Source organism: Pseudophryne corroboree, chromosome 1 (assembly GCF_028390025.1).
Source record: "Pseudophryne corroboree isolate aPseCor3 chromosome 1, aPseCor3.hap2, whole genome shotgun sequence".
NCBI lineage: Eukaryota > Metazoa > Chordata > Amphibia > Anura > Myobatrachidae > Pseudophryne > Pseudophryne corroboree.
Genome location: NC_086444.1, coordinates 1,230,446,389 through 1,230,468,901, shown reverse-complemented (window position 1 = coordinate 1,230,468,901; position 22,513 = coordinate 1,230,446,389). Strand labels below are relative to the sequence as shown.

Here is a 22,513-nt window from a genome sequence, read left to right as displayed (position 1 = left end):
TTGAACTTGTCACTGACTTATTATGAATGCGCTGCAGGTGACGTATAAGGGAGGATGTTCCGAGGTGGTTAACGTCCTTACCCCTACTTATTACAGCTTGACAAAGGGAACACACGGCTTGACACCTGTTGTCCGCATTTCTGGTGAAATACCTCCACACCGAAGAGCTGATTTTTTTGGTATTTTCACCTGGCATGTCAACGGCCATATTCCTCCCACGGACAACAGGTGTCTCCCCGGGTGCCTGACTTAAACAAACCACCTCACCATCAGAATCCTCCTGGTCAATTTCCTCCCCAGCGCCAGCAACACCCATATCCTCCTCATCCTGGTGTACTTCAACACTGACATCTTCAATCTGACTATCAGGAACTGGACTGCGGGTGCTCCTTCCAGCACTTGCAGGGGGCGTGCAAATGGTGGAAGGCGCATGCTCTTCACGTCCAGTGTTGGGAAGGTCAGGCATCGCAACCGACACAATTGGACTCTCCTTGTGGATTTGGGATTTCGAAGAATGCACAGTTCTTTGCTGTGCTGCTTTTGCCAGCTTGAGTCTTTTCATTTTTCTAGCGAGAGGCTGAGTGCTTCCATCCTCATGTGAAGCTGAACCACTAGCCATGAACATAGGCCAGGGCCTCAGCCGTTCCTTGCCACTCCGTGTCGTAAATGGCATATTGGCAAGTTTACGCTTCTCCTCCGACAATTTTATTTTAGGTTTTGGAGTCCTTTTTTTTCTGATATTTGGTGTTTTGGATTTGACATGCTCTGTACTATGACATTGGGCATCGGCCTTGGCAGACGACGTTGCTGGCATTTCATCGTCTCGGCCATGACTAGTGGCAGCAGCTTCAGCACGAGGTGGAAGTGGATCTTGATCTTTCCCTAATTTTGGAACCTCAACATTTTTGTTCTCCATATTTTAATAGGCACAACTAAAAGGCACCTCAGGTAGACAATGGAGATGGATACTAGTATACAATTATGGACTGCCTGCCGAGTGCAGACACAGAGGTAGCCACAGCCGTGAACTACCGTACTGTACTGTGTCTGCTGCTAATATAGACTGGTTGATAAAGAGATGTCTATGTAACTATGTATGTATAAAGAAGAAAGAAAAAAAAACCACGGTTAGGTGGTATACAATTATGGACGGACTGCCTGCCAAGTGCAGACACAGAGGTAGCCACAGCCGTGAACTACCGTACTGTGTCTGCTGCGACTGGATGATAAATAATATAAAAAATATATATATATCACTACTGCAGCCGGACAGGTATATATTATATATTATATAATGACGGACCTGCTGGACACTGTCTGTCAGCAGAATGAGTTTTATTTTTATAGAATAAAAAAAACAACAACACACAAGTGAAGTCACACGATGAGTGTTTAACTTTTTCAGGCAATCACAATATAAGTATACTACTAACTATACTGGTGGTCAGTGTGGTCAGGTCACTGGTCAGTCACACTGGCAGTGGCACTCCTGCAGCAAAAGTGTGCACTGTTTAATTTTAATATAATATTATGTACTCCTGGCTCCTGCTATAACCTATAACTGGCACTGCAGTGCTCCCCAGTCTCCCCCACAATTATAAGCTGTGTGAGCTGAGCAGTCAGACAGATATATAATATATATAGATGATGCAGCACACTGGGCTGAGCCTGAGCAGTGCACACAGATATGGTATGTGACTGAGTCACTGTGTGTATCGCTTTTTTCAGGCAGAGAACGGATATATTAAATAAACTGCACTGTCTGGTGGTCACTCACTATATAATATTATGTACTCCTGGCTCCTGCTATAACCTATAACTGGTAGAGATGAGCGCCTGAAATTTTTCGGGTTTTGTGTTTTGGTTTTGGGTTCGGTTCCGCGGCCGTGTTTTGGGTTCGAACGCGTTTTGGCAAAACCTCACCGAATTTTTTTTGTCGGATTCGGGTGTGTTTTGGATTCGGGTGTTTTTTTCAAAAAACCCTAAAAAACAGCTTAAATCATAGAATTTGGGGGTAATTTTGATCCCAAAGTATTATTAACCTCAAAAAACATAATTTACACTCATTTTCAGCCTATTCTGAACACATCACACCTCACAATATTATTTTTAGTCCTAAAATTTGCACCGAGGTCGCTGTGTGAGTAAGATAAGCGACCCTAGTGGCCGACACAAACACCGGGCCCATCTAGGAGTGGCACTGCAGTGTCACGCAGGATGTCCCTTCCAAAAAACCCTCCCCAAACAGCACATGACGCAAAGAAAAAAAGAGGCGCAATGAGGTAGCTGTGTGAGTAAGATTAGCGACCCTAGTGGCCGACACAAACACCGGGCCCATCTAGGAGTGGCACTGCAGTGTCACGCAGGATGGCCCTTCCAAAAAACCCTCCCCAAACAGCACATGACGCAAAGAAAAAAAGAGGTGCAATGAGGCGCAATAAAAAAACCACGGTTAGGTGGTATATATTATAATAATAATACAATTATGGATGGACGGACTGCCTGCCGAGTTCCGACACAGAGGTAGCCACAGCCGTGAACTACCGCACTGTACACTGGTTGATAAAGAGATAGTAGTATACTCGTAACAACTAGTATGACACTATGACGGTATAAAGAAAGAAAAAAAAATACCACGGTTAGGTGGTATATATTATAATAATAATACAATTATGGATGGACGGACTGCCTGCCGACTGCCGACACAGAGGTAGCCACAGCCGTGAACTACCGCACTGTACACTGGTTGATAAAGAGATAGTAGTATACTCGTAACAACTAGTATGACACTATGACGACGGTATAAAGAATGAAAAAAAAACCACGGTTAGGTGGTATATATTATAATAATAATACAATTATGGATGGACGGACTGCCTGCCGACTGCCGACACAGAGGTAGCCACAGCCGTGAACTACCGCACTGTACACTGGTTGATAAAGAGATAGTAGTATACTCGTAACAACTAGTATGACACTATGACGACGGTATAAAGAATGAAAAAAAAACCACGGTTAGGTGGTATATATTATAATAATAATACAATTATGGATGGACGGACTGCCTGCCGACTGCCGACACAGAGGTAGCCACAGCCGTGAACTACCGCACTGTACACTGGTTGATAAAGAGATAGTAGTATACTCGTAACAACTAGTATGACACTATGACGACGGTATAAAGAATGAAAAAAAAACCACGGTTAGGTGGTATATATTATAATAATAATACAATTATGGATGGACGGACTGCCTGCCGACTGCCGACACAGAGGTAGCCACAGCCGTGAACTACCGCACTGTACACTGGTTGATAAAGAGATAGTAGTATACTCGTAACAACTAGTATGACACTATGACGACGGTATAAAGAATGCAAAAAAAACCACAGTTAGGTGGTATATATTATAATAATAATACAATTATGGATGGACGGACTGCCTGCCGACTGCCGACACAGTGGTAGCCACAGCCGTGAACTACCGCACTGTACACTGGTTGATAAAGAGATAGTAGTATACTCGTAACAACTAGTATGACACTATGACGGTATAAAGAATGAAAAAAAAACCACGGTTAGGTGGTATATATTATAATAATAATACAATTATGGATGGACGGACTGCCTGCCGACTGCCGACACAGAGGTAGCCACAGCCGTGAACTACCGCACTGTACACTGGTTGATAAAGAGATAGTAGTATACTCGTAACAATTAGGATGACACTATGACGGTATAAAGAATGAAAAAAAAACCACGGTTAGGTGGTAGGTATATAATAATAAATAATACAATTCTGGTCGGACGGACTGCCTGCCGTGTGCCGACACAGAGGTAGCCACAGCCGTGAACTACCGCACTGTACACTGGTTGATAAAGAGATAGTAGTATACTCGTAACAATTAGGATGACACTATGACGGTATAAAGAATGAAAAAAAAACCACGGTTAGGTGGTAGGTATATAATAATAAATAATACAATTCTGGTCGGACGGACTGCCTGCCGTGTGCCGACACAGAGGTAGCCACAGCCGTGAACTACCGCACTGTACACTGGTTGATAAAGAGATAGTAGTATACTCGTAACAATTAGGATGACACTATGACGGTATAAAGAATGAAAAAAAAACCACGGTTAGGTGGTAGGTATATAATAATAAATAATACAATTCTGGTCGGACGGACTGCCTGCCGTGTGCCGACACAGAGGTAGCCACAGCCGTGAACTACCGCACTGTACACTGGTTGATAAAGAGATAGTAGTATACTCGTAACAATTAGGATGACACTATGACGGTATAAAGAATGAAAAAAAAACCACGGTTAGGTGGTAGGTATATAATAATAAATAATACAATTCTGGTCGGACGGACTGCCTGCCGTGTGCCGACACAGAGGTAGCCACAGCCGTGAACTACCGCACTGTACTGTGTCTGCTGCTAATATAGACTGGTTGATATTTAAAGAGATATTAGTAGTATACAACAATACTATACTGGTGGTCAGGCACTGGTCACCACTCCTGCAGCAAAAGTGTGCACTGTTAATTAATATAATTGTACTCCTGGCTCCTGCTAACAACCTGCAGTGCTCCCCAGTCTCCCCCACAATTAATTATAAGCTTTTAATTTATACATTGATGACTGTGCAGCACACTGGGCTGAGCTGAGTGCACACAGACTGAGTCACACTGTGTGACTGACTGTGCTGTGTATCGTTTTTTTTTTCAGGCAGAGAACGGATATAGCAGAGAGAAGTGAACGGATATATTATATTAAATAAAAGTTAACTAGCAACTGCACTGGTCACTGACTGTGGTAAACTAACTCTGTCTGCGACTCTGCACAATCTCTCTCTATCTAATCTATCTATCTCTATTCTAATGGAGAGGACGCCAGACACGTCCTCTCCCTATCAATCTCAATGCACGAGTGAAAATGGCGGCGACGCGCGGCTCCTTATATAGAATCCGAGTCTCGCGATAGAATCCGAGCCTCGCGAGAATCCGACAGCGTCATGATGACGTTCGGGCGCGCTCGGGTTAACCGAGCAAGGCGGGAAGATCCGAGTCGCTCGGACCCGTGGAAAAAAAAGTGAAGTTCGTGCGGGTTCGGATTCAAAGAAACCGAACCCGCTCATCTCTAATAACTGGCACTGCAGTGCTCCCCAGTCTCCCCCACAATTATAAGCTGTGTGAGCTGAGCAGTCAGACAGATATATAATATATATAGATGATGCAGCACACTGGGCTGAGCCTGAGCAGTGCACACAGATATGGTATGTGACTGAGTCACTGTGTGTATCGCTTTTTTCAGGCAGAGAACGGATATATTAAATAAACTGCACTGTCTGGTGGTCACTCACTAGTAAACTCTCTGCACTCTCTACACTTCTACAGTACTCCTCCTAGTCCTAAGCTCCAGTAAATCTCTCTCTCTTATAATCTAAATGGAGAGGACGCCAGCCACGTCCTCTCACTATCAATCTCAATGCACGTGTGAAAATGGCGGCGACGCGCGGCTCCTTATATAGAATCCGAGTCTCGCGAGAATCCGACAGCGTCATGATGACGTTCGGGCGCGCTCGGGTTAACCGAGCAAGGCGGGAGGATCCGAGTCTGCTCGGACCCGTGAAAAAAACCATGAAGTTCGGGCGGGTTCGGATTCAGAGAAACCGAACCCGCTCATCTCTAATTGAAATTAGAGATTTTATATTGTTTGAACATTTTTCTCCAGACACAGATACTAAGGGAAGGCTTTACCATGTTTTGTATACTGTCTAGTACAGTTGGTACAGGTTGTACATATGTCTACACATTATCATATAACAGTAAATGGCCGCTTTCGTGACCAGGGCCGTAACTAGGGGGGGGCGCGCTAAGGTGGAATGTGGCCCGTGTGCGGGATTTGAGGGGGCGCCGTGGAGTTACAGAGGAGCAGGGTTTCTTTTTTTTTTGTTTACCGGTAATGCTGTGCTGCTCCAGTGAGACGGCTCCCGGGCAGTGTCTCTGACCCACCTGTCTGCCCTGAGCTCCACTACCTGGGATCTCTCCAATGCCAGCTACTGCCTTAAACTCTCTCTTTGCCATGCAGTGCTGTGACTAGAGTGCGGTGCACCGTACCAGCTATAGACGCGAGCTGTTGGTGCTGTGTTTTTCCAGCACCAACCGATAACAAGCTGCCGGCTACACACCACTGAGAGAACACGCTGCCCCAGGCTTATGCTTGTTAACAGGTGCAGTCACCGGTGTTACAGAAATCAAAGGCTCACTTTGCTAGCTATCTACTGGACAGTGGAAACTACGAACCTGGACAACCTCCAATTCTCACCGAGTATCACTACAGCAGCCTTGTGGTGAGTTTAAAGACAGAATTTATTATCAGCACTGTGCTCCCAGTTACCAGTATCAACCTCCGCTTTACCTCCAAGATGGGGGGATTTGGTGTAGCTTATAGGGGGATGTAGTGTAGTGATGTATGTAGTGTAGTAATGTATTGCAGTATATAGGGTCATATAGTTCACTGATGTGGTGTAGCATATAAGGGATGTAGTGTAGTGATGTAGTATAGCATATAGGGTATGTAGTGTAGTAATGTATTGCAGTATATAGGGGCATGTAGTGCACTGATATGGTGTAGCATATAAGGAGATGTAGTTTAGTGATGTAGTGTACCATATAGGGTATGTATTGTAGTAATGTGTTGCAGTATATAGGGGCATGTAGTGCACTGATGTGGTATAGCATATAGGGTTAGTGCAGTGTATAGGTGCATGTAGTGTAGTGATGTAGTGTAGCATATAGGGTACGTAGTGTAGTAATGTATTGCAGTATATAGGGGCATGTAGTGCACTGATGTGGTGTAGCATATAAGGGGATGTAGTGTAGTGATGTAGTGTAGCATATAGGGTATGTAGTGCAGTGTATAGGGGCATGTAGTGTAGTGATGTAGTTCAGCGTGTAGGGGCTGCAGTATAGTGATGTAGTGCACTGATGTGGTGTAACATATAAGTGGATGTAGTGTAGTGATGTAGTGTAGCATATAGTGTAAGTAATGCAGTGTATAGGGGCATGTCGTGTAGTGATGTAGTTCAGCGTGTAGTGGATGTAGTATAGTGATATAGTGCACTGATGTGGTGTAGCATTTATGGGAATGTAGTGTAGTGATGAAGTGTAGCATATAGGGTATGTAGTGCAGTGTATAGGGGCATGTAGTGTAGTGATGTTGTTCAGCGTGTAGGGGATGTAGTATAGTGATATAGTGCACTGATGTGTAGCATATAAGGGGATGTAGTGTAGTGATGTAGTGTAGCATATAGGGTATGTAGTGTAGTAATGTATTGCAGTATATAGGGGCATGTAGTGCACTGATGTGATGTAGCATATAAGGGGATGCAGTGTAGTCATGTAATGTAATGTAGCATATAGGGTATGTAGTGTAGTAATGTATTGCAGTATATAGGGGCATGTAGTGCACTGATGTGGTGTAGCATATAAGGGGATGTAGTGTAGTGATGTAGTGTAGCATATAGGGTATGTAGTGCAGTGTATAGGGGCATGTAGTGTAGCGATGTAGTTCAGCGTTTAGGGGATGTAGTATAGTGATGTAGTGCACTGATGTGGTGTAACATATACTGTAAGTGGATGTAGTGTAGTGATGTAGTGTAGCATATAGGGTATGTAGTGCAGTGTATAGGGGCATGTAGTGAAGTGATGTAGTTCAGCGTGTAGGGGATGTAGTATAGTGATATAGTGCACTGATGTGGTGTAGCATATATGGGGATGTAGTGTAGTGATGAAGTGTAGCATGTAGGATATGTAGTGCAGTGTATAGGGGCATGTAGTGTATTGATGTTGTTCAGCGTGTAGGGGATGTAGTATAGTGATATAGTGCACTGATGTGGTGTAGCATATAGAGTATGTAGTGTAGTAATGTATTGCAGTATATAGGGGCATGTAGTGCAGTGCTATAGTTCAGTGTGTAGGGGATGTAGTGTAGTGGTGTGGTTTAGCATATAAGGGGATGTAGTTTAGTGATGTAGTGTAGCATATAGGGTTTGTAGTGTAGTGTATAGGGGCATGTAGTGTAGTGCTATAGTTCAGTGTGTAGGGGATGTAGTGTAGTGGTGTAGTCATAGGCGTGCGCAGCATATTTTATTAGGGGGTGCACTTTTGGAAGGGTGTGTCTAGCACCACCTTTTGGGCGTGTCTAGCACCACCTATTGACGGTCAACGCAATATAAAATATCCACCCTTGTACCAATCCTAATAATGCAGATGCATTGTCAGATGTTGTGGTGTGCACCAAACAAACACCCCTGATGGCACTCACTGCAATTACACTGCTCCTCCTCAGCCTGGTCTGGCTCCCCCTCTCTTTCCCCTGCAAGCTACAGTCACTCACTGACAGTCGCAGACTAGTTACTGCTGATGCTGGAAAAAGCGTTATGTGTCAATCCTGCTGCCGACTGCCTGCCAGTATTGAATTTGTCTTCCCAAAAGGAATGCTGGCTGAATGCAGCTCCTCATCAGTGGCTGACGTTGGCATAGAATAGAAGGAGAGAGGTGGGCTTATGACGGGTGTGACAGGTGGGCGTGTGAGCAGCATGATGTCATCACGTCACATCACGCTGTTTTTGTACATGGAGGTGGAGCCGGGAGTTTGAAAGCCGGTGGCAGTGGTACCCATGATTAACCCAGGCGTCCAGTCAGTAATGCAGTCCTGACAGGGTGCAGCGCAGAGGGGACAGTAATCAGCCTGCTCGGCGATCGCTGCATCAGGCATGTGAGATGGGGGTGCCAGACATTAGGGGGTGCCTGTGCGCACCAGGCACCCCCCCTGCGCACGCCTATGGGTGTAGTGCAGTGGATAGGGGAATGTAGTGCAGTGATGAAGTGTTATGATATAGTGCAATGTATGGGGACACACAGGGGGGTATGTAGTGGAACACGCTGCTGGGGGGGGGGCATGGGACGCTTACGGCATTTGGGGCACATAGGGGAATATTGTCCGATAGTATCCCCTTTTTTTTTTAATTTTTTGATAATCTATTTATTTTAGTCTGACAGTTTTTTTGTGTGTTTTTTTGGGGGGCGGTAGGGGGGGTTGGGGGTGTTTGGGAGGGGGCAGGGGCCAAATTCTGCCTTGCCCCGGGTGACGAAAATCCTAGGTTGGCCATGTCATGACTAATGGGCAAGGTTCACTAATAATGTAAGGAGATGAGAACAAAGTTATACATTTCTATATTTACAGTCCAGTAACTGAGTAAGCACATTTCTACTAGGAACAAAAAAGGCCGAAATAATGTGATTTTTGCAAAATCAAAAACACAAAGTTAATGCACATCCAAAAACAAAATAAAAACATGGGAGTCGGCGCACATCTCTATTGGTTTGATAATTGAGCATGTCCTTTTTAATATCCAACATGAAGGTGGGAGGGAGGGGCCAAGGACAATTCCATCTTGAACTGCTTTTCTTTTAATAATGGGCTTTATTTTTGGGGGCATTGGAGACACTTTTTTGCATAGACATTTTATTAGTTATAGCGCTAATACATTACTAATTTGCATAGCATTGTTAAACAGAAATGACTGCCGTGTGTTTGTGTCGCTGCTCTGTTGCTTAGTTTAGCCAGCCAGGCTTTGGCCTACGTTGGTGAACAATATTGTGAGCTCTGAGGTGGTCAATATTGACTGGAAAGAAATGACTGGAAATTAATGTTATTCAATTTAATTATACTGTAGGAACAAAAACAGTCTTATAATATGTGATTTTACTTGCTTTTAGGATATTTAAAAAAACCCACACAGATGCAAAATCATAACACGTGAGGGTGGTTTTGCAAAATTAGAATGTGCCGGAACTCCGATATCAATTGGAATACTGATGTTGGAATCCCTGGCCCCCGGCATCCCGAATGTAAGAATTCTGGGGTATCTTAGATTTTAGCCGTGGGAGGGAGGCAGTGGTGCAGATCTGTGTATTTACTCCTCATCTGAATATCACCAGTGCCTTAGTATTGTGCTGCTGTTCTGGATTTGTACTACTCTAATGGTAAAAGTCCACCCACCTAGTCTGCATATTGCATCACTGAGCAATATCCTCAAACTACCAGTTCCTGAACTTTCCTAGTGCTTTATATTAGTACTTCAGTTAACTGTGTCCCTGCTGGGTTGCTGTCGCTTGTATACTGCTACTCCAGCACTATCTAGCAATCTCCTGTCAATTATATCAGCTCCTACTGCTTGAGGTTTAAGACATGCTGGCATCCTAAGTACTGGTGTGTATGTAAAACACTAGGGGAACAAGGGGTAGCTGTTGTAGGGATAGGACACTGACTGGTGCTCTAGGGGTCTGATATAAATTGTACAGGTATTGCCTAACACCAAGTGAATGACGTTTTCCATGGGGTTTCCTACACAAGAGAGCTAATTGGCTACGAGTCACTCCTCTCTCAGCCAATCAGCAGGCTCTGCCATAGAAATTGCCAGCTGATTGTACTTTTTGGGAGATGGACGAAGCTGCTGTGTGTAAATATGCTAATGCTGGAGGTGTTTCTGTGACCTGTGGACGCAGCATTGGATAATCTGTGAAAACATTGCCATCTGAGTGACCCTCATGTTACGCAGGATGGTCAGTCACTCTGCCGGGGTCTAGGAAGTCTGTATCAGAAGACCAAGACAATGGCTTCTACAAAATGGGGGTGGCACCCTCGCTTTGTAAAACTATCACTGTTTCAGGCCCTTTCTTGCCCACAAATGGCAGCACCATGTCAATCAGGTTGCGGCTTGGGGGCACATGTGTGGATCTCTCACCATTGGGGTGATGTACACAAACACTGAATCCTGCTCTGTGAAAGGCACTGTGGACCCATTGTGGTGCCATATAAATGATAATAATAATGATTGGGCTGAGTAGCACCCAGCCTTCTACTTATATTACTGCCAGAGAGTGTCTTTACTTCGCCTTTAGGCTGAGTGGTTACTATATGGTGTCATTGTATTATGTACAGACCAGTGTTATATCCCTGTGTAGTCTCCTATGACCACTCATACTGTAGGTGGAATTCATGACGTCTATAGAAAGTGACCCTGGAAATTGTATCTTACTCTTAGCTTCTGACTGATGAGAGGGTGGTGGAATAAGTAACGCTGTGGTTAGCTGTGACCAGTGCTTGGCTAATCATTACACAAATAAATAACTGCAGCCAACGCTGGTAATTGTCAGCAGAATGCGCTCTGAGACATATGAGAGCTCCATGAAGCCAGCGACGTCTGGGATCTACAATTCTGCAGGTATGGCACATGTGCAGCAAGACGGGGCTGCAATAAGAAGGGCTGGTCCCACACCTACCTCTGGGGTTAAAGTATGGAGAGCTGCTCTCCTACCTACCTCTGCTACTTCAGGGGTTACAGTATGGAGGGCTGGTCTCTTACCTACCTCTGCTACATCAGTGGTTACAGTATAGAGGGCTGGCCTCTTACCTAAATCTTGCACTTCTAGGGTTTGAGTATGGGGGGGCTAGCCTCATACCTACCTCTGGCACTTCTGGGGTTACAGTGTGGGGGGCTGGTCTCCTACCTACCTCTGTGGGACCATTGGGTTTTCTTGGTTTCTGGGGGGTATGGCTTAAGTAGATAGGCATACTTCCATGGTTTGCAGTGGGCTTTGGTGATGGATTTGGAGTGGTTGTTGAACTCCCTGTCAGCTTGTCTGCTATTGTTCCCGGGTGGTTCTGGCATTGCCGCTCAGGGAGTCCTGCTGTGGACTTGACACGTCTAACAGTAATCTGTGCAGTCTTTTGGTGGCTGGAGGTAGTCTTTACCACACTGACAGACAGGGGCCATTTCACCATTGATGGTTTCTACTTTTTATATCAGTTGACGTTAGGGGTTGGCTGATGTACCCTATCTGGAGGTCAGCATTGCCTCCTTACCGGATGGGTTCTATTGTTTGCCATGATATGAAGAGCTGGTGATCCGGTGGATCTATACTACACTGGTAGGATGCTGCCGTCTGTTACATATTGCTGGACCAGGAGGGACAATATTCCGGTGCTTATCTTTCTGCCCCCTTCTTCCTGCCACCATTTCTCATACTTTCCATATTGGTATCAATAAATGATGTCCAATTCTAGCAACATTGCTGTTGTTATTATTTTCTTGTTCATGGTTGGGGTTGTCAGAGAGTTGGCCAAGGTAGCAACCCAACATGGAAATGTACATATAGCGTGCAATTGGTCCACATGATGTTATTTTGCAGTATAATGAAATATTATTCTCTATTCAATAAATTGTTTTAAAATTTATTCAATCAGGATAAGAAACTGCCAAGAAGATCATATAGAGGACAACTAAGCCCCACCTTGAGATGCCTGGATATGAGCCCTGGAAGTTTAATACATAGCGGTGTGGATTAGCTGTTGCAAGTGTTATTTACCCTACACCAGTGGTTTCCAAACTTTTTTGAATCACGGCGCCCTAGAGTATCAGAATTTTTTTCACGACACCCCTAGGCCAAAAATTTCTTATTGAGAAATTTAGAAAGAAATATTACATTAAGTAGATCACGTTTATATGTCATACTTAGGGTCAGGGATGTGGTGAGGGACAAGATTTGCTTCTGTTTGGCCACATATTTTATGACTGGCAGCCACCAGCACTGGTTTTGTCTATTATATTGACCATAAATAATTTGAATTGGTCCTGGACCACCAACCCAGGGCACCCCTGCAAGTGTCCCGAGGCACCCCAGGGAGCCACGGCACACAGTTTGGGAACCTCTGCCCTATAGGGTTACAGAGCAGTTCCTCTCATTACACCCACAGGCAGGGCCACAACTAGGGCTGGGTGAGAGGGGCAGCGGCACAGGGAATTAATATTTTGGGTTCATTTTGTTAAAACTGATTGCTTGGTGGGTGTCAGTGCCCCAGACGCTAACAGTTCTAGTTACATCTCTGCCCAGAGGTTGTTATCGTACACCAGTCTTGCAATAGAAAGCGATATATAGCTTTGTATGTAATACATGGTATGCTGCTTTTGCATCATTTGTTTGTTTAGCTGTTTCTGGGTTTGATTTTTTTTAGAGATGAGCGGGTTCGGTTTCTCTGAATCCGAACCCGCACGAACTTCATGTTTTTTTTCACGGGTCCGAGCGACTCGGATCTTCCCGCCTTGCTCGGTTAACCCGAGCGCGCCCGAACGTCATCATGACGCTGTCGGATTCTCGCGAGACTCGGATTCTATATAAGGAGCCGCGCGTCGCCGCCATTTTCACACGTGCATTGAGATTGATAGGGAGAGGACGTGGCTGGCGTCCTCTCCATTTAGATTAGGAGAGAGAGAGAGAGATTGACCTGAGGCTGATACTGTAGAAGAGAGTGCAGAGTTTAGTGACTGACCACAGTGACCACCATCAGTGCAGTTGTTTTATTTAATATATCCGTTCTCTGCCTGAAAAAAACGGTACACACAGTGACTCAGTCACATACCATATCTGTGTGCACTGCTCAGCCCAGTGTGCTGCATGCCTGCATCATCTATGTATATATTATATATCTGACTGTGCTCAGCTCACACAGCTTATAATTGTGGGGGAGACTGGGGAGCACTGCAGTGCCAGTTATAGGTTATAGCAGGAGCCAGGAGTACAAGACAGTCACATACCATATCTGTGTGCACTGCTCAGCCCAGTGTGCTGCATCATCTATGTATATATTATATATCTGACTGTGCTCAGCTCACACAGCTTATAATTGTGGGGGAGACTGGGGAGCACTGCAGTGCCAGTTATAGGTTATAGCAGGAGCCAGGAGTACATATTATATTAAAATTAAACAGTGCACACTTTTGCTGCAGGAGTGCCACTGCCAGTGTGACTGACCAGTGACCTGACCACACTGACCACCAGTATAGTTAGTAGTATACTATATTGTGATTGCCTGAAAAAGTTAAACACTCGTCGTGTGACTTCACTTGTGTGGTGTTTTTTTTTTTATTCTATAAAAAACTCATTCTGCTGACAGACAGTGTCCAGCAGGTCCGTCATTATATAATATATATACCTGTCCGGCTGCAGTAGTGATATATATATATTTTTTATATCATTATTTATCATCCAGTCGCAGCAGACACAGTACGGTAGTTCACGGCTGTAGCTACCTCTGTGTCGGCACTCGGCAGTCCATCCATAATTGTATACCACCTACCCGTGGTTTTTTTTTCTTTCTTCTTTATACATACATACTACTACATCTCTTTATCAACCAGTCTATATTAGCAGCAGACACAGTACAGTACGGTAGTTCACGGCTGTGGCTACCTCTGTGTCGGCACTCGGCAGTCCGTCCATAATTGTATACCACCTAACCGTGGTTTTTTTTTCTTTCTTCTTTATACATACATACTACGACATCTCTTTATCAACCAGTCTATATTAGCAGCAGACACAGTACAGTACGGTAGTTCACGGCTGTGGCTACCTCTGTGTCGGCACTCGGCAGTCCGTCCATAATTGTATACCACCTAACCGTGGTTTTTTTTCTTTCTTCTTCATACATACATACTACGACATCTCTTTATCAACCAGTCTATATTAGCAGCAGACACAGTACAGTACGGTAGTTCACGGCTGTGGCTACCTCTGTGTCGGCACTCGGCAGTCCGTCCATAATTGTATACCACCTAACCGTGGTTTTTTTTTCTTTCTTCTTTATACATACATACTACGACATCTCTTTATCAACCAGTCTATATTAGCAGCAGACACAGTACAGTACGGTAGTTCACGGCTGTGGCTACCTCTGTGTCGGCACTCGGCAGTCCGTCCATAATTGTATACCACCTAACCGTGGTTTTTTTTTCTTTCTTCTTCATACATACATACTACGACATCTCTTTATCAACCAGTCTATATTAGCAGCAGACACAGTACAGTACGGTAGTTCACGGCTGTGGCTACCTCTGTGTCGGCACTCGGCAGTCCGTCCATAATTGTATACCACCTACCCGTGGTTTTTTTTTCTTTCTTCTTTATACATACATACTACTACATCTCTTTATCAACCAGTCTATATTAGCAGCAGACACAGTACAGTACGGTAGTTCACGGCTGTGGCTACCTCTGTGTCGGCACTCGGCAGTCCGTCCATAATTGTATACCACCTACCCGTGGTTTTTTTTTCTTTCTTCTTCATACATACATACTACGACATCTCTTTATCAACCAGTCTATATTAGCAGCAGACACAGTACAGTACGGTAGTTCACGGCTGTGGCTACCTCTGTGTCGGCACTCGGCAGTCCGTCCATAATTGTATACCACCTAACCGTGGTTTTTTTTTCTTTCTTCTTCATACATACATACTACGACATCTCTTTATCAACCAGTCTATATTAGCAGCAGACACAGTACGGTAGTTCACGGCTGTAGCTACCTCTGTGTCGGCACTCGGCAGTCCGTCCATAATTGTATACTAGTATCCATCCATCTCCATTGTTTACCTGAGGTGCCTTTTAGTTGTGCCTATTAAAATATGGAGAACAAAAATGTTGAGGTTCCAAAATTAGGGAAAGATCAAGATCCACTTCCACCTCGTGCTGAAGCTGCTGCCACTAGTCATGGCCGAGACGATGAAATGCCAGCAACGTCGTCTGCCAAGGCCGATGCCCAATGTCATAGTACAGAGCATGTCAAATCCAAAACACCAAATATCAGTAAAAAAAGGACTCCAAAACCTAAAATAAAATTGTCGGAGGAGAAGCGTAAACTTGCCAATATGCCATTTACCACACGGAGTGGCAAGGAACGGCTGAGGCCCTGGCCTATGTTCATGGCTAGTGGTTCAGCTTCACATGAGGATGGAGGCACTCAGCCTCTCGCTAGAAAAATGAAAAGACTCAAGCTGGCAAAAGCAGTAGCACCGCAAAGAACTGTGCGTTCTTCGAAATCCCAAATCCACAAGGAGAGTCCAATTGTGTCGGTTGCGATGCCTGACCTTCCCAACACTGGACGTGAAGAGCATGCGCCTTCCACCATTTGCACGCCCCCTGCAAGTGCTGGAAGGAGCACCCGCAGTCCAGTTCCTGATAGTCAGATTGAAGATGTCAGTGTTGAAGTACACCAGGATGAGGAGGATATGGGTGTTGCTGGCGCTGGGGAGGAAATTGACCAGGAGGATTCTGATGGTGAGGTGGTTTGTTTAAGTCAGGCACCCGGGGAGACACCTGTTGTCCGTGGGAGGAATATGGCCGTTGACATGCCTGGTGAAAATACCAAAAAAATCAGCTCTTCGGTGTGGTACTATTTCAACAGAAATGCGGACAACAGGTGTCAAGCCGTGTGTTCCCTTTGTCAAGCTGTAATAAGTAGGGGTAAGGACGTTAACCACCTCGGAACATCCTCCCTTATACGTCACCTGCAGCGCATTCATAATAAGTCAGTGACAAGTTCAAAAACTTTGGGTGACAGCGGAAGCAGTCCACTGACCAGTAAATCCCTTCCTCTTGTAACCAAGCTCACGCAAACCACCCCACCAACTCCCTCAGTGTCAATTTCCTCCTTCCCCAGGAATGCCAATAGTCCTGCAGGCAATGTCACTGGCAATTCTGACGAGTCCTCTCCTGCCTGGGATTCCTCCGATGCATCCTTGCGTGTAACGCCTACTGCTGCTGGCGCTGCTGTTGTTGCTGCTGAGAGTCGATGGTCATCCCAGAGGGGAAGTCGTAAGCCCACTTGTACTACTTCCAGTAAGCAATTGACTGTTCAACAGTCCTTTGCGAGGAAGATGAAATATCACAGCAGTCATCCTGCTGCAAAGCGGATAACTGAGGCCTTGACAACTATGTTGGTGTTAGACGTGCGTCCGGTATCCGCCGTTAGTTCACAGGGAACTAGACAATTTATTGAGGCAGTGTGCCCCCGTTACCAAATACCATCTAGGTTCCACTTCTCTAGGCAGGCGATACCGAGAATGTACACGGACGTCAGAAAAAGACTCACCAGTGTCCTAAAAAATGCAGTTGTACCCAATGTCCACTTAACCACGGACATGTGGACAAGTGGAGCAGGGCAGGGTCAGGACTATATGACTGTGACAGCCCACTGGGTAGATGTATGGACTCCCGCCGCAAGAACAGCAGCGGCGGCACCAGTAGCAGCATCTCGCAAACGCCAACTCTTTCCTAGGCAGGCTACGCTTTGTATCACCGCTTTCCAGAATACGCACACAGCTGAAAACCTCTTACGGCAACTGAGGAAGATCATCGCGGAATGGCTTACCCCAATTGGACTCTCCTGTGGATTTGTGGCATCGGACAACGCCAGCAATATTGTGTGTGCATTAAATATGGGCAAATTCCAGCACGTCCCATGTTTTGCACATACCTTGAATTTGGTGGTGCAGAATTATTTAAAAAACGACAGGGGCGTGCAAGAGATGCTGTCGGTGGCCAGAAAAATTGCGGGACACTTTCGGCGTACAGGCACCACGTACAGAAGACTGGAGCACCACCAAAAACTACTGAACCTGCCCTGCCATCATCTGAAGCAAGAAGTGGTAACGAGGTGGAATTCAACCCTCTATATGCTTCAGAGGTTGGAGGAGCAGCAAAAGGCCATTCAAGCCTATACAATTGAGCACGATATAGGAGGTGGAATGCACCTGTCTCAAGCGCAGTGGAGAATGATTTCAACGTTGTGCAAGGTTCTGATGCCCTTTGAACTTGCCACACGTGAAGTCAGTTCAGACACTGCCAGCCTGAGTCAGGTCATTCCCCTCATCAGGCTTTTGCAGAAGAAGCTGGAGACATTGAAGGAGGAGCTAACACGGAGCGATTCCGCTAGGCATGTGGGACTTGTGGATGGAGCCCTTAATTCGCTTAACAAGGATTCACGGGTGGTCAATCTGTTGAAATCAGAGCACTACATTTTGGCCACCGTGCTCGATCCTAGATTTAAAGCCTACCTTGGATCTCTCTTTCCGGCAGACACAAGTCTGCTGGGGTTGAAAGACCTGCTGGTGACAAAATTGTCAAGTCAAGCGGAACGCGACCTGTCAACATCTCCTCCTTCACATTCTCCCGCAACTGGGGGTGCGAGGAAAAGGCTCAGAATTCCGAGCCCACCCGCTGGCGGTGATGCAGGGCAGTCTGGAGCGACTGCTGATGCTGACATCTGGTCCGGACTGAAGGACCTGACAACGATTACGGACATGTCGTCTACTGTCACTGCATATGATTCTCTCACCATTGAAAGAATGGTGGAGGATTATATGAGTGACCGCATCCAAGTAGGCACGTCACACAGTCCATACTTATACTGGCAGGAAAAAGAGGCAATTTGGAGGCCATTGCACAAACTGGCTTTATTCTACCTAAGTTGCCCTCCCACAAGTGTGTACTCCGAAAGAGTGTTTAGTGCCGCCGCTCACCTTGTCAGCAATCGGCGTACGAGGTTACATCCAGAAAATGTGGAGAAGATGATGTTCATTAAAATGAATTATAATCAATTCCTCCGCGGAGACATTGACCAGCAGCAATTGCCTCCACAAAGTACACAGGGAGCTGAGATGGTGGATTCCAGTGGGGACGAATTGATAATCTGTGAGGAGGGGGATGTACACGGTGATATATCGGAGGGTGATGATGAGGTGGACATCTTGCCTCTGTAGAGCCAGTTTGTGCAAGGAGAGATTAATTGCTTCTTTTTTGGGGGGGGTCCAAACCAACCCGTCATATCAGTCACAGTCGTGTGGCAGACCCTGTCACTGAAATGATGGGTTGGTTAAAGTGTGCATGTCCTGTTTTTTTTATACAACATAAGGGTGGGTGGGAGGGCCCAAGGACAATTCCATCTTGCACCTCTTTTTTCTTTTATTTTTCTTTGCGTCGTGTGCTGTTTGGGGAGGGTTTTTTGGAAGGGACATCCTGCGTGACACTGCAGTGCCACTCCTAAATGGGCCCGGTGTTTGTGTCGGCCACTAGGGTCGCAAATCTTACTCACACAGTCAGCTACCTCATTGCGCCTCTTTTTTTCTTTGCGTCATGTGCTGATTGGGGAGGGTTTTTTGGAAGGGACATCCTGCGTGACACTGCAGTGCCACTCCTAAATGGGCCCGGTGTTTGTGTCGGCCACTAGGGTCGCTAATCTTACTCACACAGTCAGCTACCTCATTGCGCCTCTTTTTTTCTTTGCGTCATGTGCTGATTGGGGAGGGTTTTTTGGAAGGGACATCCTGCGTGACACTGCAGTGCCACTCCTAAATGGGCCCGGTGTTTGTGTCGGCCACTAGGGTCGCTAATCTTACTCACACAGTCAGCTACCTCATTGCGCCTCTTTTTTTCTTTGCGTCATGTGCTGATTGGGGAGGGTTTTTTGGAAGGGACATCCTGCGTGACACTGCAGTGCCACTCCTAAATGGGCCCGGTGTTTGTGTCGGCCACTAGGGTCGCTTATCTTACTCACACAGTCAGCTACCTCATTGCGCCTCTTTTTTTCTTTGCGTCATGTGCTGATTGGGGAGGGTTTTTTGGAAGGGACATCCTGCGTGACACTGCAGTGCCACTCCTAGATGGGCCAGGTGTTTGTGTCGGCCACTAGTGTCGCTTAGCTTAGTCATCCAGCGACCTTGGTGCAAATTTTAGGACTAAAAATAATATTGTGAGGTGTGAGGTATTCAGAATAGACTGAAAATGAGTGTAAATTATTGCTTGTAGAGATCAATTTATTATTAGCATTTTCTGATACTTCCTAAATGACATTTACTTATAATAAAACCTTGGTAATCCCGCACATTACTAAGGACATTTAATGTCTTTATATGTTACAGGAGGAGAACATGGCAGATCACTTCATCCGGATCTACCAGGACTCAGATTACCAGATCGTGAGAGAGATATTTGCACGTGGCCTTATAGAACACATCAAAGCTTCCTTCCGCCATACACTTAGCCTTTCACACATTCGGTTCCTCCTTGCTGTGGGGTCATTGGTTCCTTTACTAACCACTGGATCTTTTGCCATATCTCTTATGGTGGTAATCATCGCGTTACTCATCCTCTGGTTCATCAACAGACATGTCTTCACGTCCTACCTCCAGCAAAGCCTGAGGCAAGACATGTTGGACATTGGGAAATATTATTGTCAGCGGGACGACTGCTGTTTTTGGGTGGCAGAGTCAGCTGGGGAGGTGGTGGGAATTGTGGCGGCTGCTCCCTTTTGTCACCCTGGTGATAAAAAACTTATGGAGCTCAAGAGATTATCAGTAAGCAAAAGACATAGAGGCAAAGGAATTGCTAAAGCCTTGTGCAGGACAGTCATCGACTTTGCCCGGAAGAGAGGGTTCCAGGCTCTGACTTTAGACACCTCAGTATTTCAGATCAGTTCTTGGAAGCTGTATGAGAAGATTGGTTTCAGGAGAACTCGCACATTTTACCTAAACTACTACTTTGCTGAATTGATTGACTTACGTGACATTAACTACTGGTATGTTCTTCCAACACAGGACTGAAGAAGTACTGCACACTTGCTGATGTAGATCCATGTACAACGTAACATTAATGAATCTGATTTACATGTAGGACCCACATAGCAGAGGATGCACATTTCATAAAGGCTTCCAAATTAGATGAAAAGACATGCAGAAATGATTATGTCCAATGTTCTGTAAATATTGTACCTATCAAAACTGCAGAGAAGTCAAGTGGAACTGAAGTAAAGTAGCTTTCTGATAGGATGAGCATAGTGTATATGGATTCTGTGATAACCATTGTGTTTTGTTCCCAGAGAAAAATGCTTCTTTTCTTTCCCTGAAAATGTGTGCAGTCTTCTCTTACATAGCCCTGGCCAGATATTATGTGTAGTCTTCTCTTACATAGCCCTGGCCAGATAATATGTGTAGTCCTCTCTTACATAGCCCTGGCCAGATATTATGTGTAGTCTTCTCTTACATAGCCCTGGACAGATATTATGTGCAGTCTTCTCTTACATAGCCCTGGCCAGATAATATGTGTAGCCTTCTCTTACATAGCCCATGCCAGATAATATGTGCAGTCTTCTCTTACATAGCCCTGGCCAGATATTATGTGTAGTCTTCTCTTACATAGCCCTGGCCAGATAATATGTGTAGTCCTCTCTTACATAGCCCTGGCCAGATAATATGTGTAGTCTTCTCTTACATAGCCCTGGCCAGATAATACTGTATGTGTAGTCTTCTCTTACATAGCCCTGGCCAGATAATATGTGTAGTCCTCACTTACATAGCCCTGGCCAGATAATATGTGTAGTCTTCTCTTACATAGCCCTGGCCAGATATTATGTGTAGTCTTCTCTTACATAGCCCTGGCCAGATAATATGTGTAGTCCTCTCTTACATAGCCCTGGCCAGATAATATGTGTAGTTTTCTCTTACATAGCCCTGGCCAGATAATACTGTATGTGTAGTCTTCTCTTACATAGCCCTGGCCAGATAATATGTGTAGTCCTCACTTACATAGCCCTGGCCAGATAATATGTGTAGTCTTCTCTTACATAGCCCTGGCCAGATATTATGTGTAGTCTTCTCTTACATAGCCCTGGCCAGATAATATGTGTAGTCTTCTCTTACATAGCCCTGGCCAGATAATATGTGCAGTCTTCTCTTACATAGCCCTGGCCAGATAATATGTGTAGTCTTCTCTTACATAGCCCTGGCCAGATATTATGTGTAGTCCTCTCTTACATAGCCCTGGCCAGATAATATGTGTAGTCTTCTCTTACATAGCCCTGGCCAGATATTATGTGTAGTCCTCTCTTACATAGCCCTGGCCAGATAATATGTGTAGTCTTCTCTTACATAGCCCTGGCCAGATAATATGTGTAGTCTTCTCTTACATAGCCCTGGCCAGATAATATGTGTAGTCTTCTCTTACATAGCCCTGGCCAGATAATATGTGCAGTCTTCTCTTACATAGCCCTGACCAGATAATATGTGCAGTCTTCTCTTACATAGCCCTGGCCAGATAATATGTGTAGTCTTCTCTTACATAGCCCTGGCCAGATAATATGTGTAGTCTTCTCTTACATAGCCCTGGCCAGATAATATGTGTAGTCTTCTCTTACATAGCCCTGGCCAGATAATATGTGTAGTCTTCTCTTACATAGCCCTGGCCAGTACATCCCCTTTCTGTGCTTTCAGAAGGTTATATTATGCAGCCACATCACAGACATTGCTCTATAAGTCTACGAATGTGGCTTAAGGGCCTGATGTAGAGTTGGATGTAAAAACGCACCTTCTGCATAGACACAAATATGCATCAGTACACTGTGCTCTTGGAAGGAGAAAGTATAGCAGAGAAGGTATGGAGAAAATGAATGTGACTGCTATATGGCCAGGTGGTTCACTTGGAAAGTTCACCACCTGGCCCCATAGCAGTCACATTCATTTTCTCTATGTCTTCCCTGCTATATCTCCTCTTCTATATATTCAGAGAGGCCACAGTAACTGCAGATGTTCTCTCTTCCCCAGGTGGCAGTT

At 45.2% G+C, this 22,513-nt stretch overlaps 1 protein-coding gene across 1 annotated transcript; it reads left to right on the top strand.

Moving 5' to 3' along the window:
• The first annotated feature begins 11,233 nt into the window (after positions 1-11,233).
• LOC134931581 (putative N-acetyltransferase 8B) lies at positions 11,234-21,779 on the top strand. Its single transcript, XM_063925427.1, has 2 exons — positions 11,234-11,297; positions 19,829-21,779. Exon 2 carries the CDS (start codon positions 19,838-19,840, stop codon positions 20,507-20,509), a length of 672 nt encoding a protein of 223 aa, XP_063781497.1. The 5' UTR covers positions 11,234-11,297; positions 19,829-19,837; the 3' UTR covers positions 20,510-21,779.
• Positions 21,780-22,513: the final 734 nt, after the last annotated feature.

Bases quoted from the DNA above. Each gene is read 5' to 3' on its own strand.
- LOC134931581 (XM_063925427.1), top strand. From the start codon at position 19,838: ATGGCAGATCACTTCATCCGGATCTACCAGGACTCAGATTACCAGATC.